This window comes from Macaca mulatta, chromosome 8, assembly GCF_049350105.2.
Source record: "Macaca mulatta isolate MMU2019108-1 chromosome 8, T2T-MMU8v2.0, whole genome shotgun sequence".
NCBI classification, from domain to species: domain Eukaryota; kingdom Metazoa; phylum Chordata; class Mammalia; order Primates; family Cercopithecidae; genus Macaca; species Macaca mulatta.
The window spans coordinates 141291156-141309411 of NC_133413.1; the positions used below are offsets into that span (position 1 = coordinate 141291156).

At 40.2% G+C, this 18256-nt stretch overlaps 1 protein-coding gene across 4 annotated transcripts in view; it reads right to left on the reverse strand.

The window, feature by feature from the left end:
- ADCY8 (adenylate cyclase 8) overlaps positions 1-18256 on the reverse strand; it is a 261431-nt gene that overhangs the window by 95361 nt on the left and 147814 nt on the right. For 2 of the 4 annotated variants that reach the window (XM_015145994.3, XM_001084919.5), the window contains exon 8: positions 5187-5384. The exons of the other annotated variants lie outside the window; for them this stretch is intronic. In XM_015145994.3, coding sequence (XP_015001480.1) covers positions 5187-5384 — 198 coding nt within the window. The remainder of the gene's footprint in view (positions 1-5186; positions 5385-18256) is intronic. 4 annotated transcript variants of the gene reach the window in all.

Genomic DNA, 18256 nt, shown 5'->3' on the forward strand with positions numbered 1-18256 from the left:
CAAGTCACAAAAGGAGAAATATAAAGACCAAAATATGTACTGACAACCCTTCAACTGCAATAATAATTTTAAAAATAAAAACAGAAATGCCAGGCTGGTGCTGCTTTTTACTTCTTATCAAATTGACAATTTTTAAAAAAGTGTAAGCACAATTTTTGAAGGCAATTTCAAAATGACTATTAAATATTTTTAAATGTGAATTCTCTTTCACCCACCCCTTGGATTTTATCCTAAAAAATAAATAAGCAAAAATGCATAACTTAATTATGAGAATAGTCATTACAACACAATTTGTAATTTATAACAGTGAAAAACTTTTTTAAAAAGCCTGAAATGGTTAAAATGTGCAATGAGATAGTATGTAAATACTAAAATCACTGTGTAATTGAAGATTTAATTATGGGGAAAAAAGCTCAAGCAAAGAATGTTTAGCACTATGTTACAATGCCCTGTGCATATAGTGGTCTATTTTTATAAAAGTTGTTGATATGGTTTGGTTCTGTGTCCCCACTCAAATCTCATCTTGTAGCTCCCATAATTCTCACATGTTGTAGGAGGGACCAGTGGGAGATGACTGAATCATGGGGGTGGGTCTTTCCTGTGCTGTTCTCATGATAGCGAATGGGTCTCATGAGATATAATGGTTTTTGAAATGGGAGTTTCCCTGCACAAGCTCTCTCTTTGCCTGATGCCAGCCACGTAAGATGTGACTTGCTCCTCCTTCACCTTCCACCATGATTGTGAGGCCTCCCCAGCCATGTGGAACTGTAAGTCCAATAAACCTCTTTCTTTTGTAAATTGCCCCATCTTAGGTATGTCTTTTCCAGCAGCATGAAAATGGACAAATACGGTTGTGTACATAAGTCTGTAGATTCACACTCATGTAAGACCAGAATGACAGATGCCAGAATGGTAACAGTGGTTACCCTGGGTTGAAAGATCCAAACAGATTTCATTTTTTTCTTTTTTGCCTTATACTTAGTATCAACTTTTATTAGTGAAAATGCATTCTTCTATTAATAAGAAAATATCAAATAGGAATGCTCAATAAGGAAATACCAATATGATTGGTAGCATCTGACAGACACATTATGTTTTCTACATCTCTTTACCATAGTTCTGATTTGTGCTTGCCCATGAGATCTGTAAGGCCACTTAGGAAATATTTAGCCTGACTAAAGAAGGGCAAAGGATTCATCTGTGAAATGTGGGAGGAGCTGAGGAAGGCCTTTGGCAACTGGAATAGGTCCCATCTCCACTATCCAGAGGTCTGCTTGGAAAGTCCTGATGATTGGCTGGGTAGTGAAGGAAGCTGTTGAGTCACTAATTCTAACCTGGCTGAGGTCCAAGCCTTGGGTCACATGACCTGTTACACATCATCCACACTGGGTGATTTTTGAGAGTGAAGGGAGGTGATACTAATTTCACATTGTAAAAATAGGCATCTACTACTGTCCCAGGCAAACCAGGACATATGGCCACCATGGTCATAGGAAATTCATAGATTTATAGCATTATCTGCTGAAGTGGTCAGGAGCTGTCCAATGTCCTCATTTCACAGATAAAGAATCCAAGGACTAGAGAAGGAAAGATGTGTTTGCTAAGCTCCATGAGTCATGAGCACACTGTTCTGAAGCTTAACTCAAAAGACTCCTGTGAGGGAGCAGGGAGTGAGCCACCTTTGAAATTCCACGGCAGGGAGTACACAGAACTGTTATTCTCTGCTGAAACTCCACTGAAAAGAGTCACATCAAAACTGACCCATGCCTTTCGGCTCTTAGAGTTCACAAAAAAATATCCTGATGACAGCTACAGGGGGTGAGGCAGTCTTATCTAACCTTCTTAAACTGAGTCTTTATTCATTTCCTTATTCATTCAACAAGTATTTATGCAATACCATGAAGTATATAAAAGTCCTGTTTCACATAGTGTTGTGGATAAGTATGCCAATTATTATAGGCAAATGTGACCAGGGAATGTCTGAATGATATTTCTATACATTTCAATGGAGCTTTGTTCATTTCAGTGTTTAAACATTTCAATGTTCTCATAAAGGTGGAAAGGCAAATGTGTTCCCTTATTCATGTATCTTCTTATTGTTCAAACAGAAGAAAGCCTTTTCTTTCCTACAAAGATTGCAAAGGAACAATTATTTCCATTTCCATTTTTCCTTTCAGAAAACATACTTTTATGGTCCAGGCTTGTTCCCAAGAAGAAGGGTAGGGCAGTGGGAACAGAAGAGGCTTTAGAATCATAAATATTGTATGTATTTTTACAATTCTAAGATATATATTCTTACGAAAAATGTACAATTTTCCTTAAAATGTGCACTTTAACATCTCTGAAATCAGCATGCACCTTATTATCAAGGGAATCCTAAAATCTTGACTTCCTTCCAGGGAGGTTTGCAATTGCTTCTGTGGTCACCAGGTGGCAATATTAATCCAGGATCATTTTAAATTAAATTCTCTGATAATTTTTTTTTTTTTTTGGTCCACATTCTAAGTGTAAATCCATGCAGCAAACCTATGCAGATTCCATTTTGGAGTTTAAATTCTTGGGGAGCTTCTTCCCTTTATTTAATCAATACCAGGATATAGGCATGTGGGTTTCCTCACTGCCCTTGCCTAAGGGGGATGTCCTACCAGCCTCAGTCCCCCCACATCCTTACCCTGAGGGTGTAAGCCCAGTTTATTAGTGTGTGTTTCCTCTTAGAAACCCATATTGAGTTTCTTTTTCCTTTCTGAGTGCTGTATAGAAAATAGGGCATCTCACAGTTGATGACACCTTAGCGTGAATGAAATACGGTAGCTGGATTTTGAGATCTAAGATCTCTACTTAACCTCTTGGAAGTTTAGTTTTCTCTTCTGTAAGTGGAACAGTAAACTGACATATCTAACAGCAAGCACAGAGGAACTGCATATTAATGCTATTTTCTGATTCTGGAATCCTCTGTGTTTGAAAGCCTTGTTTTAATTTTGTTATGGCTCTAGAACCCTTTCCTACTTAGCCTCTCCTGTAAACTCCCTCTCTATGCCTCCCACTGCATCCAAAGTTTGACAAAAGGAAAATGAAGACAGAACAGTGTTGTCTTCTTCGTACGCAACCCTGGGAAATCAAGTCCTGGGAACTCCTGGCAGAGGCAGCATAGTCAACAGAAAAGAGCAGTGGCTATGGCATCACGGTGGGCGCAGATTCCAGTCCCTTTCTGACAGTTTGACTTTGGGAAAACTTCATAATAATTTCTCCATGTCTCCTTTCATCAAGTATAAAATGAGGTTCATAATAACATCTACTTTATATTACTGTTGTTGTCAGTTGATTTATGCAGGCAGCTTAGAAATAGTGCCTGGTACTTGGTAAATACCCAATGAATGTTACTTGTGATATATTCTCTGCTCAGCAGTAACACAGTCTCTAGAGATGATCTCAGAGCAAGAGTCAATGAAGAATATCTCTGTGACAGAAGAGAAGTGATCGTTTTCTGATATGTACTGGTGCCGTCACCACTGGGGAACCCATGTAATGCTTAGCACAGGTTAGGTGGTCTGTGGCTAAACTGTCAATGGGCAAGTCCCATGTTTGTTCAGGGTGCTGTCCTTTGGCTCTTCTAGAAGAATCTTCCCTTGGTCACAGAAATCAACCTCAGGCATGCTGTGCCTCCCTTAGGTCCATTTCTGGTCCAATACCAGATGGCTGCAGATGAGATGTGAATGCTATTAAATAAAACACACTAGAAACTATCTGTAGTATGCAGGGGTTAGGTTATTAGTAAGACTACGTCTTTAGCAAAAATAAATAAAAGCATTTTGTATAGCTCTGGACACAGGCATTTACACAAGCTGATTGAGAAGATTCTTTGTAAAGCCACCAGCTCTTCATCCTAGCTTCTTCAATGCAGTAACCAGGAAAGAAAATGCATTTATTTTGGTCCTTAAGCCCTTAATCATATGATGAATAAGAGAAGTGTGTCTGTTATTTTTTTTGTGGGGAGTTGAGGGAGGCAAAATGTTTCTTTTCCTTTTGTTTTGTTAGTACATAGACACAATCCATCTCAAATTGGGAACTGTAGGTGAAGGCATTAATTTTGGAGTCTGTAATCCTGAGGTAGTTATCAAAGAAGCTCATTGGGAATGGTGTATGTGCACAGAATTGTGAATTCTCTGAACTAAGGAAAGCAAATCTCCCAGGCAGCTGAACAAACTTACAAAAAAATTGCTCACTGGAGCTTTACAGAGTATTGAATCAAACTCCAGAAATTTGCTTGTAGATTCCCTGCTGTTCCTGCCTGAGGCTCCTGCAGATGCCAGGCACCTCTTGTGCTCAGTCAAGGAAGGTCTGTCAGCTTCCATCAGCGCAAAGGAGCAACCCAGTTAAGCAGGGTCGGCACCCCATCTGCCCACTCCCCTCTCCAGTTCAAAGCTGAGGTGGGGGAGGGGAATGGAAAAGTCATCATTAATATGATGATAGCTGCCATCCTTGAACACTTTACCTAATCAAGGTATTGCCCTGAAGACTGCCATATTAACTGTGAGGTAGGTGCATTCATTTTCCTCATTGTACAGAGAGGAACTCATGCTTGGAGAGGTTACTTTACTTATCTAAGGTCACACAGCAAGAAAGTGGCAGAGGTGGAATTCAAATTTGACTCCAAATCCACAACCCATCTTCTTTCTACTAGGCCTAGGTCAGAGGACTCTGAGGCAGCAGACAACTGGGAAAACGGGAGAATAGATATCTAAAGTCTAAGAAAGACAGTGTTTATCACTGATGCTTACATCAAGTTATTGGGTGCCTTCATTATTATGTTAAAATGGTTGCAGCTGATGTGAATTCCTCTAAAAGCAAAGGTAAGTGGCTGTTAATGCCACTTGGCTTAATAATCTCAAAGTGGAAGAAATCCTTTTGATGCTTACTGAGTTAAAGGAGGTTTTGTTCTTTGAGTCCTCTTTTCCTTAAAGAGCAAGCTGATGCTCTCTTAATCTAACTTGCATCTCCTTTCATGGCCTTCAGTCTACTCATGATTTTCAAGGAGAAAGATAAAAGACACTACCAAACCAAACCAAACCAAAGCAAACAAACAAACAAACAAACCAAAACCACAGCCCCTGGGCTCTCTCTCCAGTCCCATGAACATTTACAACAATTAACTCAGAAAAAGAGCCACTGTGTAGACCCAGCTCTACCTTGTGCTCCAGGCTGGAGTCTTTAAACATCAGTGAGAATGGCTTGATATGCTCTCTTCTCAATTTATCGCCACTCCGCAAGTCGATGGTATGTTCTATTCTCTTGTTAATTTCCTCAGGCCCAGACTGGACATGCAAAGCTTGTGCAAGATGGTTTGGAAGCAGATTTATTGAATTTCTTGTTAGGGCAGCCAGAGTCTAGGGGGAAAGCACATGCAAACACAATAAACCTGCTAGTCCCCTTTAGATAAAAAATAAATGCAATGTTTTTAGATCATGTTGCATTGCAAACAGTAATAGCATTCCATGCAGTTGTATTCAGTGAAACCTACAGAAGTTGATCTGATAGCATTTGGTGCAGAGAAATACAACCTGGCAAAATATCACATCCAGAGGGACACTTCCCTTTTCTCTATGTAGGCACACTGAATTCCTTTGGTTGAGGTATTTGGAGAGTTGTTGGCTTAGAAATGTTAATCAAGACCCTTTCTCTAACCAGGCACAACCTGGGTATGAGAGAAAGAGAACCAAAAAAATAACGGAAAGTAAATATATATTAAAAGTCCACAAAAATGATCATCTCCAACTGAGTAGATTCCACATTTTCGTGTGACCTTTCATTTAATGGTGGTGGAGAGTCTTGGGGTCTTACGGCTTGCATTTTTTTTTTAGCATCACTCATAGAAAGACAGCCAAATGTGCCAGGATCTGCTCCTTAAACTTGATAAAGATTGTTAAATTTTTTACTTTGTTAATATGTCCCTCCCTCAGCATAGGCCATTATATATCTATATATTCATATAGATATATGTGTGTAATTTCTTTTGGGAAAAAATGCAAGTAAGTTGCAGCCTCCCACCATTTCACAGGGTTACACAGCACGAGATGGGGAAAGGCATAACCACCATGGTTGGTCACTGGATATGGATACATGGATGCAGAAACTGCATTGGCTTACAAAGACACACCAGGTTTGGCAGGGAGACCTTTTCTCCTGGTGATTTAGCAGCCATGATAAGATTAACTGGCTGGATCTAGCCAAATGCAGTGTTCACTCACAGCACCAATTTAAGGCAGCTTCTTAGATTAAAAAAAAAAAAAAGTGTGAGTTGGACCTGAAGGGATATAGGGATAAGGAAGCTCAATCCATCCTTCCAAGAGATTTTCTTGAGGGAAAGTAGAGGATGCCACGCATCTGTAGAGTGAGTAAAGAAGTGAAAATTCTCTGCCTCTATACACACTCACTGCATTTGCTTTTCTCTGCCAGCTTCTCAGCTTGGCTATGTTTAGAACACAGGCTAGACGAAGATAAGATTATAGAGTCATCAAATGGCAGCCTGTGAGAGGTGACATAGGACCTTGCAGATCCTCTTGCCAAACCTTCAGATATCGATGAGCCTCAGAGAGACTTGCCCATTTGCTGCCAAGCCAGATCTGCTGACTCCAGGACCACAGCTGGAGTCAGGACCTTTGACCTCTGTAAAGCCATCCAGCCCACCCCATAAGGATTCTCCCTATGGTGTTGTTGAACCCTTCATTTTAACCTTCGTGAAGATAATCAATGTAACATAAATTCAAAGCCTCTAAAGCATTCTGTAGCAGGGCTCATCATGGCTAGAATTTACTGAAACCCTCTTCTCCAGCCCTAGAATAAAGAATAGAGCTGCATGTGCTAACATGAGAAAGCAAAATATATGTGCTTAGGGCACTGAAGCGTGTAATTTCAGCTCTGAGTACTAAGGAGACTACTACAGCGAAAAAAAGAGATGTTAGGGGGAGGCATGTTAGGAGAAGGGCTGGAGCAGAGACAAGGAAGCAAGAACCAATGTTCCAGATAATTGAACAGCAGGATACATGTGGGGCCAGAGAGTTTAGCCCCTGGAATTAAATGCCATTAGTACAGCATCCCAGAAAGCAAAGGAAGCTGAACTGTCGGCCACTTGGTGGATTTCCCATTGTTTTTTTTTGGGCAGAAGTTTTTTTCATATGGCATGAAAGGTGACAAAACTCCATTTTCCATCTTGGAGAGGAGATGGAAATGACAGTCCAGCTGTCCTTGTCTGACCATACATTCTGACCTTGGGATGCCAGGGTGCCCTTGTAAGTGCTTGGAGCTGGGGTCTAACAGCTGGTGATGAAATCTGCTACATCTAAGCACATTCACAGTTAGGCATCTCTCACTGTCTGATATTTTTATTTGTATATGGTTTTCCTTCTATGAACTAAATTGAGCTTATCCACTCTACCAGTGCCTTATGCCTTCAGTGACTCTAAGACTTTTGGATTTCACAGAGGAGGGAAGTTTCAAAAAATAGTTTGGGGACTAATTTGTTTAAATTACAGTAGCAGCAGCAGCAGCAGCAGTAGCAACAGCAGTAGGAACTACAGCTCTTTAATGTGACCATTATGTAATAGAAGAAAGGGCATTTTTTTTTCCTCAACAGGAATGATGCAATCTCAGAATAAAAGACAGTCCTTTACATTGAATACATTTAGTTTAATAAATAACTATCTACTTTGTTCTTATTTTTCTCCTATTGATGTAAACTGGTGAAAATGTTAGCAGGAACCGATACTGGTATGTAGAGGACATTTGGAAATTAGGAATAGACATTGCTTCCTGGTTGCCTGTGCTGTATTCAGCCGTCCATTCAGAGAAGGATTCTGCTGCCATTGGCCACTTCTGTAGGACAGAGACCAATGAAATCTCCTCCTTTCAAAGCTCCCCTGCTCCTCTCCACATTCTATTGGCTGTCTATGTGGTTGCTTCAAATGAGAGAGAAATTTAGAGTCATTCTTCTTTCTTTCATCACCCCCACCAAGTTATGGGTAATAGTTGGGAGGGAGCTCCTTTCATCAAAATGTCAACAATGTGGTGGAGAATTCTTTTCTTGCCCATGTAGTTATTTTCATTCTTTGCAAGTGCTTTCCTAGCATTTTATGCAGGTAGTCAATTTTCAGTGGTATTTTTTTTCTGATAATTTCCTCTGTCAATTACATGTGACAATTACATGTGCTGTTTGGCCAGCAACCTCTCTAGCACCTACCTCACTTCTTAGGGGTATATGTGCTTAAGGGAAGACCATCATTAACTCAAGATGGCAAGCAAATTGAAACTAGAAAGGGACATCAGGAAATCATCTGCTTTCATTTAATTCCCAGTACACTGCAAAGCATACATGTCTTTGGGGGTGACTATGATTTGGGATCATCTGTGATACCCCTCTATCTCATTAGTCATTCGTAATGACCACTAAGACGTCACCTTCAGTGGGATAATGTTACCAACATAAAAAATCCATACACTGATATATTCACAGTGATTCATTTGTAGTCAGTAGTGGAGACAGGTATAACTTGCCTTATTTGTCTATTTGGAGTCATTAGAGTCATACTGGAATGAGCTATTTTTAATAGAATAAGGCTTTCTCTTTTTAAGACTTACAGCACCAGTGTGAGCTAGACTGAGATCATGTTTAAAAATAGCATAAGCTTCCAAATAATGATTCCAGTATTAAATTGACCTCCAAAATGTTGAGACGGTTCTTTCACATAAACACCTTAAACAATTGGCTAAAGAATAGGAAAAACAAATGGTGAAATGGAAGAAAATGGAAAATGCCATAATACTTGACTATAATATAATATATATATATAATTGAATACATATATTTGAATGTATGCTTCAATGTATGATTGAAGTATATATTATATTTATATATAATATATGTATGTGTATACTTAGCTTGTGTTTTTGATATTTGAGATGTCAGACTGAAGCAGCAATATAATATAATGTTATAAATGATGTTATAAATAAATAATGCTATTCATTTACTTTAGCTGGTGCTTAGATATTTGGGAGGTCAGGTTGGAGCAGCAGAAATGGCAGAGTTTGCAGCTGAGATGGCCTCTCACGACTGAGTTTTTCCCCAAAAAGATGTTGAAGACCGTAGTAGATTTATCCTAATGGAGATTGGTGCTCTCCTCAGGTATTCCCGTAAATGCTTCCTCCCTCACAGGTGCTTGAGACAGATCAAAGTACAAATGATCTGAGCTGAATCTCTGATGCTTGACAGTTTGGGGGTTCTGGTGAAAATTATAATGAGAGGGTCAGGTAGCCCTTTGTAAATTGCATTTGAACGGGCTGGAGGAAGTCATGAATCCTCTTAAGCTCATCATTTGGTTTATGATCAGAACACTCTTCTTTAGGACTTGTCTCTTATCTATGTTCCTAGTAAAATCCTACTTTTCTTGCAGATCCTATCATTTCATGGGTGGTCATAAAATTTGGTATTCATTCACCAGTTTGTCACGGCAAATAATTCTTCCCAGCAAGATTGCAGGATGAAGGTGTACTGTCTAAAAACATCCAGTTTTATTGAGTCAAAAACATTTTAGGTCTTAGGGATCATATACTCAAATCTCAAAAGACCCTGTAAAGCATCCTTATAGACACTGCAAATCAGCTTACATAGTTACAATACTGGAGTGATCTAATTCATTGTTAGATCCTCCTAATTCACTGTTTCTCAAAAATGTGTTTCAAGAAACACAAGAATGATGAGAAGCTTCATTACAAAATGGTTCTGAGGACCAATCAGTTTAGAAAATGTAGATCCATTATTTGTTTACTGCCATTTCTCCTTACCTTAATTTTGTCTCTTTTGTTCGTTTCTTTGCCCCCAAGGCCTATGACAAAGCTTGACACTTTGTAGTCACTTAAATACTTTGTAACCACAATAAATGTGTTTACTGCATGAAAAATCTCTTATATCTTCCTATCTCTATATACTTTACTGAGATAAAGGCACTGATAAGTTCTGCAGAAATAAGACTTTTAAACTCTGCATCTTCCAAACTTTTTTGACCACAAATCCCCCTTTTCTTGAATTGCCTCTATATGTTTCATGGAATGTTGTTTGGGAAACCGTGCTTTAAAGTTCTTCCATGCTATTATTCACAATTTCCACACACTGGACCTGTTTCTGATCTCTGAACAAGGTCTATATCCATCTCCCTCCATGTGGCTGCTTTCCAGTGTCCTTAGCTTTCTTCACTAGGCACAGGAAATTTATTTCCCCAATTGTTCCATAGGTGACATAGTTTCTACATATTGCACAATTCTTAGTTTGTCCATGCCTTGTGGGGACTACTTCACAGAGTACCAGACCCAATGCATGTGGTATCTGACCTTGTGGTGGAGTCTGGGCACCTGACATAATCTGACCTATTAAGTAATTACTCATATTATACATGAAAACATGTAGCATCTAGGCATGTATCCTACTGCTACTTTAAAAAACAAATAAGACATCACGTCCTCCAGGAAGCCTACTCTGAGGCTGCAATTGTCCTTATCACAATTACTATGATTCATTATAATTGCCTAATTAGGTGATTGTTTCTCTAGACTATGATCTCCTTGAGGCCAGGCACTGTGTTTTATCTATAACTGAGTCTCCAGTCCCTGGTATATTTGCTAGGTTCATAATAAGTGTATATGAAAGGAAGGAATGAATGAATGGATAGATGAAAGGCCGAGTGCCTTTAGAAGAAGATTGTCCCCAGGGCAGTGTTTCTGGTCTTTAGCTGCAAAAGTCCCTTTAGTTTTTTTCTGTTCTCTCCAAAATGGACTTCAAATTTTGGAAAGATTCTGTTTCCGTACTGTATTAAATAAGAAGTAGTTTATTTTCCTGCGATTTGATCAAATGCCTAGTTTTTCTCAGCATGAGATAAAAGGCACTACCAATGCAGTTAATATTCCAGCAAGAGCAAGGACCTTTAAAGGCAGCCTAATGATGCTTGCCAATGTGAGGTTTTATTCAGACTTTTGGAATCCAGAGAATGTCACTCCCATTACTACCTGCCAGTGCTGGCTGCTAGAGCGCACCAGAGACCACAGGCTGGCAAGTGGTAACCGTGAGCCTTTTCTGGGACTAGCACCTGGGCTAACTTCAGTTTGTGTGTTCTCCATGAGCCAGCTGGTGGAAGGAGGTTAAGGTCATTAGTGAAAGCACTTTATTCCTTATTATCTCCCTGACAAGGCACATGTGGTAGTCTTCGGATTTAGCTCTAGGAGTTGTGACTGAGGTCTCACAGAGTGGGCCAACTCATTGCTGATATGGGAAAGACCTAGAGAGAACGTCAAGCTCAGCAATCTCAAGGCACGGCTGTGCAGCTTCTGTCTTTCATGCTGAGATGTCTTAATCTTTCCCAGAGACTCTGCTTGTTTTCAGTTTCAGGCTGGAATCTCCATTCAGAAATAGGTAGGGCCAATAGCTTCCCCAACCTATTCCTGGAGCACGCTTCCATTACCCCCGTGGCAGCATGTTTCTGTGCCTAACTTGGAAGCTTCTGTACCTCTTTTAAACTGGCTGCCTGCAGCCTTTGGGTTATGGAAAAGGCAGAGGTTCCACCTTTTAGTTCTTATGAACTTCCTATGTCCTGCCAGATACAAGAAAAACAGTGAGCCTAAGTAAGAGTACCCCAACAGTACACATTACAGCAATTCTTTCTCTACTGTTTGTTAAAATGCCGGCCCAACCCCTGGAAGAGAAGCCTTCTACTTTCAAAAGGGTTATTTTTGTTCTTTTTTTTGACAAATTATAATAATATACAATTATGTGGTACCTTGTGATATATGAATATGTTGTACAATGATTGGATTAACCTAGTTAATATGTCCATCATCTTAAATACTTATCATTTATTCTTAAGAAAGCTTATACCTTGGGAAAGCTTCAAGGTGATCTAGTCTACAATGGTTTGCATTGAGGACCTCAGGAGAATGCTTGTTATATTTGAAAATGGCACAATTTTTTTTCTCTCAAATCTGGGAATGGGGAGATGTGAGATGAAATATTTTCCTAGTAAGAAAGTGCTAAGTGGTATTTGAGTAAACATTGACTTGGAGAGCCCTTGATAAAACATCCACATGAGATCTCCAAGACCCTGTCTTATAACAAGTTTTCCTTCTTATGGGAGTGGAGGTGCTAGTGAATAGGACGATTTCCCATCAGCAAGGTATGTTAGTTAAGATTGTTGCAACTTTTCCTGTCTATACTAAGAGAAAATGAAACGGTACAACCAAATGATCTGTTTGATGCTTTTTTAGTTAGAAATCATGCTTACTTTTCCTTTTATTTTTAGAATATTTATGTCACTATAATCTGTTTTCCAAGAAAAGCAAATGAATGTTTAACGAGATCTTATTGTGGGAGGAGGTCTGTGGGATTCTGCTTTGGAAAGCGGTTTAAGTAATTTTCATAATAGTCTCATAGCTTCTGCTCCAGGAAACGATATAACAAGGGTCAGAATGTCCATTCTGTTGAAATATTAGCCTAGACATTTCTAATAAGCCTACTGTAGGACTTCAGCACCCCTCTGTTGTCTGGTTTCCCAGTTATGAGTAAACAATGTCAGTCTGGGGCTTAGGCCATTTGGAAAATTGTTGCTTCCCATCTTTAGGCAGAATTGGAAGTTTCCAACCATTGCCTGGATGCTAACTGTGATAGGGATGAAGGAATCTGTGAAATCCTTTGATGGACTTTTGTTCCTTGGTGTCCTGAAATTTCAGTCTATGAATGAAGAAAATAAAACAATGGCAGGGGAGGAGCCCCTAGCTCTGGCTGATACCACAGTAGGCACTTACTCATTTGCGACTCATTTGAACCCCACAACCTCACGCTTGGCTTTTCAAATAATATTGGCAAACTGGAGCATGAAAACAGTTTACTCATTTGGGGGTTTAGGTCCCAGGATATTCAAGCACAATGCTAGGTTGTCTTCCTGGTGTGCTTTGCCTGACATTACATGCCTCGCCTCTTGCTTCAGTTCAACCTACTTCTGGGTCATGGCTTTAGACCCAGATGTACTCTCCTGGTTCTCTTGAGATGTGATGTGGGCAGGTGGTCAGCTGTGGCTTATCCCCAGGCTCAACCGCAATTCCAGGTGACTGGGCAGAGCTCTCAGGATAAGAAGACTCAGACCTCACAGAGGGAGTTACCAACATTCTGGATGTTCTACCTTAGACTTGGCCTAAGGACTCCAGCCAGGTTAACTTGGGTCAAGTGGGGTCTGACAATGATCCCCTCCTGCCTGAGAAGCTTGCCTGACTCTGTTTCACCAGTCTATTAGCTAATCCTAGACGCTTGCCTCTGATATCATTCTTTGGGCTCCTTAAAAAGAAGATTCTCATCTCAGTTTGGGAAATGTGATTATGACTGAGACATTACACACTTGGGTCATTTTTTTAAATCAAAAAATGTTGTTTAACTTCTGCAGAATTGGAGGAAACAGAACTTGGCACACTCATTTAGATCTGACCACTTTGACGCCGTACGATTTGAGGCAAATTGTCAATTGAATTGAATTTTTAACTTTTAAAGTATCACATCCGTAGTAATGTGTGGAACAGATATGCAAACTCCAAAACAGACTTCATCTCCGGATTAGGGATGGTATAAGTGCTGGGATAAGGTATGATCTAGGAATGGAGGCAAGATTTCTGCCAGGATTCACATGGGACTCGTAAGTAGGGAAGAGAGAAACTGAAACATCAGTGGTTTGTTCATAGGGCCACAGGGTAGGTGTGAATTGAAATATCTCCTAGCACTGCATTAGCTGGGTTGAAATGTCATTGGCTGTGGTTGGTGAGATGACCACTATCCTGTTGACTGAATGACCTTGGGTTGGCAACTGGAGAATTTTAGCTCAGGAAATGAATAAACAAACATATATCCAGACCTACGTTACTCTATTTTCTTGTGAACAACAAAGATGGATTTTTTTAGAAGTGTCAATGCCATGGGGAAAAGAAGGGGTGTGTGTGTGTGTGTGTGTGTGTGTGTGTGCATGTGCATGTTTATATGTGTGTGTTTGTGGGTGTGCATGTTTGTGTGTTTTGTGGGTGTGCAATCTTCTGTGTGTGCATGTTTATATGCGTGTGTGTGTTGGGGTGTGCATGTTGATGTGTGTTTGTGGGTGTGCATGTTTACATTTGTGTGTTTGTGGGTGTGCATGTTTATGTGTGTGTGTTTGTGGTTGTGTTTTCTTAATAGAAATTTTGGGAAAATTGAAATAGAATTATTTAAATGTTTAGCTTTGAAGGTTCAGAAGTAACTTTTAATTTAGGCAGATGAAAAACTTACACCTTGGGTTGCTGATAAATTGCTCATGTTTGGTGTTTTAAATTTCTCAGTATGAGTTTTTTCAGACCCCTCTTATACAATTTACTAATCAAATGTAGTTATTAATGCTTTCCCTAATTTAGTTCCAATGGAGCAACAAATTACTGACCTTCAAGAATCCAGCATCTCTTACTTTTCACCAGCTGTGTCAGGGCAAAACCAGGAAAAGAAGAAACCATCTACGTTAGAGCTAAATTGCTACATCTTTGGAGTTGTGGCTTCTACTTCCTTTTACCCTAACCTTCCCAACACACATGTTTCTATAAGAATGGTGTAATTCGTTTAGCTTTTCTGGCTTTTTATTATCCAGAGTGTTCATTTCCAGGCTTATCACTTATGAGTGGTCCTGTGTTTAAGTCTTCCCAAGACATGAAGTCCAGAGTGGGTGATACTGCATACAATGTATCCAAAGTCCTTACCATCTCACAGTGTGACATGATTCTTTAGGGGACTAAAGATAACATAAAAGTCACAGAGTGGGGGCCAGGCGCGGTGGCTCACGCCTGTAATCCCAACACTTTGGGAGGCCGAGGCAGGTGGATCACGAGGTCAGGAGATGGAGACCATCCTGGCTAACACGGTGAAACCCCGTCTCTATTAAAAATACAAAAAATTATCCAGCCGGGGGTGGTGGCGCCTGTAGTCCCAGCTACTCCAGAGGCTGAGACAGGAGAATGGCATGAACCTGGGAGGTGGAGCTTGCAGTGAGCCGAGATAACACCACTGCAGTCCAGCCTGAGCAACAGAGCGAGACTCCGTCTCGAAAAAGAAAAAAAAAAAAAAGTCACAGAGTAGGAAGAGACACAGCCAAATCTAGTGGTGCATAACCTGAAATTCACAACAGTAGTTTGGGAATCCTTGAGACAGAAGAGGACCTTGCAAAAACTTCCATCCATACTGTATGCTTACTGAAGATAAGCTACTGTAAGTCTCTTTTGACACAAGGTGTCAAAATAAGTACATATATAAGTAACCAGGATGAGGCTGTTCAGGCCAACAAAAATAGCAGTTATCTTTTCTCTGGCTAGAATTCAGTCACCTTAGAGTGGGGAGACCCAGGTGTTTGTGTAGAGCAGGAAAACTGGTAGATCAGGGCACATATAAAAGTACTTGAAAAATGGGAATGAAAAGTCACTCACATCAAATGCAATTTTGCTTGGAAAGAAAAATCTTCCTCGATATGAACTGCACTGTGTCAAACAATAAAAGTTATACTTGGTGGCAAAGAGATGAGAGCAATCCTGGTGTAGCTCAGTGAAGACATTTTACACTGAAGAATCTGAGCCCAGTCCTTGGCAAAGTGAACACCAAGATTGACAGAAAATAAATCCCACTTCTTTGTTTTCAAATTGAGGAACTAAGTCAGGGGAAAAGAATCCAGATTTTTGCTTTTTCTCTTCCTACCTAACTTCTCATATTTAAAATATCATACATTTTCACCTTCACATATTTAAAGTGCTATACATTTATTAGTTCTTGTTTGTCAGCCCACAGTTTTATGACTCCCCATACAACATCTGAATATCTCATAAAATAAGAGTCCAATTCGCTTGTTTAGAAAAGTTTTAGTGGGTTATCAGCCATGGGAGTAACCGTGGCTACATGATGTATGCTTGACAACCTAAATGTATACTTTTCAGGTCTGTGGTTCTACATAAGCCTCAATCCTATCTCTACCTTTATCTCTTCTACCTTAGTCTACCCCAGGAACTTCAGAGAAAGGAAGGATAATGAGTCAAAGCAAATGGATCAAATTGCCTACTTAATCCATTCAGTGTTCTCTGGAAAGCTTCAAATGCACTTGTCTTTTGAAACAGAATGAAAAACCAGATCCCACTAATGATTCTCCCTGGCTGAACTCAGCAGCTATCCTCAGAGTCAGGGCTAAGGACAGCCTGGGGAGTTTTATTGTCAGAAAAAGCCATGTTACCGGAAGAATGCAGCTTGACTTCAGGAAAATTTCCAAAGCTTTCCATGTTCTTGACCCTAAGTCTGCAAATGTCTTATCTAATAAACATCAAAATGTGATCTGATGTTAAAAAAATTACCTGTAGGGAAAAATATGCCTGTGATTCTCCGCATATTTGTATTGAATATGAACAATTAGATATCCTGTAACTTATCACAGAAGCAGTTACCTCTGAAAACACACCTTTCTAAAGATCAAGATTCAGTATTTCAGATGTTTTTAGGGGGAGGAATTTCAGGAATTTCAGGTCAGAATTCCCTGTAGGGAAAGAAAAGTCAGTGCTTTGGTCTTGAGCAAAGAAACCCAGGCTGAGATGGTGGACTTGCTTTTTCTCTCGTTCTAAGGTTTTTTTTTTTTTGAGACAGAGTCTCGCTCTGTCGCCCAGGCTGTAGTGCAGTGGCCAGATCTCAGCTCACTGCAAGCTCCGCCTCCCGGGTTCATGCCATTCTCTTGCCTCAGCCTCCCAAGTAGCTGGGACTACAGGCACCTGCCACCTCACCCGGCTAGTTTTTTCGTATTTTTAGTAGAGATGGGTTTTCACCGTGTTAGCCAGGATGGTCTCAATCTCCTGACCTAGTGATCCACCCGTCTTGGCCTCCCAAAGTGCTGGGATTACAGGCGTGAGCCACCGCGCCCAGCCTTGTTCTAAGGTCTTGTTCCCTCATTCTTGGCTTAGTTCCTGCTTGCCTGTAGATCTCAGCTTAAGGTATTTCCTGATTAACTCAGATCGATTTTCCCTCATCTCCTACTCTGTTCTGCAATAATTGTAACAATGTTCACAGTGAGCCTGCTGACCTCTTAGTAGCACCACCAAACTAAGCTCTAGAGTGCTTGCCCCACCTTCATTTCTCTATCCCCAGAGCCTGGAACTTGACTGGGGTTTCTCAGTAAGCTGTTGATAAATGTATGTCTGAATGAATGAATGAACAAATAAGCATTTTGATAGGATTGCCTTTCTCAAGCTGAATGATAAAAGTAAAATGAGTTTGAATTTAAAGAGTGCATTTTTTTTGCATGTCTTCATATTCACAAAAAAGGGGCCTGCCACTTAGTTTGAATCCACCATTTAGGGGCAGAAACAAGAAGGAAAGAAATCAAATCCCAGGGAACAGTATCACTCAATAAGAGAACATAATGACCATGGTCAAAACAGGAGCTTGAAAGCAGGCAGAGTGTGATGATGTCTGTAACGATGTTTGGGTGTTTATCTACATAAAATCATAACTCAGGTATCCGAAATGCTTAGAGAAAAGGGTAAATTTCATTCCCTAGTTAGGTAAGATTTTACCTCAAATACTTTTTAATTTTTTTTTCTTTAACTCCTGTTGCTGAATTTGGTATTCATGTTTTAAGACAGTTCACCAGGATAAGCATAGCTGTTGATTCTACAGTAAGATAACTGTAAACAGTGGATGTCCCCATAGCTTCCTGGTAAATTATTTATGGATGGTAGAATTCTGAAGTGTATGTGGCTCACCAGTATGGCCACAGTCTCGCAGCCTGTATCTGAGGTAAGGCAATTGAATAGGGCAATGTCAGAGCTGAAAGGAATTGATGGATCATCCAGTCCAGTTTTGCTATTGTACAAATGAGGACACCGAGCCTTGGAGGGGAGAAGTGGTTGTCCAAGGTCTCTTAGTAGCAAGTGGACAAATCTGGCTCCAACTCAGTTCTGCTCAGTTTCTATTCAGGCCCTTCCACTATCATATGCGCAGATTTTGAATCCTGCAGAGATTTACTCAAAGATCACAAGACTCACAGCCTACAGAATTAACCAGTTCACTCTGAGGAGCCTGAGGCTCAGCATTGGATCCACAAGGAGGTCTTAATCAGGACGGTGATCAGATGAGAATTCTTCCTTTTCTTCTAATAAATACAGAGAACAGGATCTAAGAAAAGTCCCAGCTGGA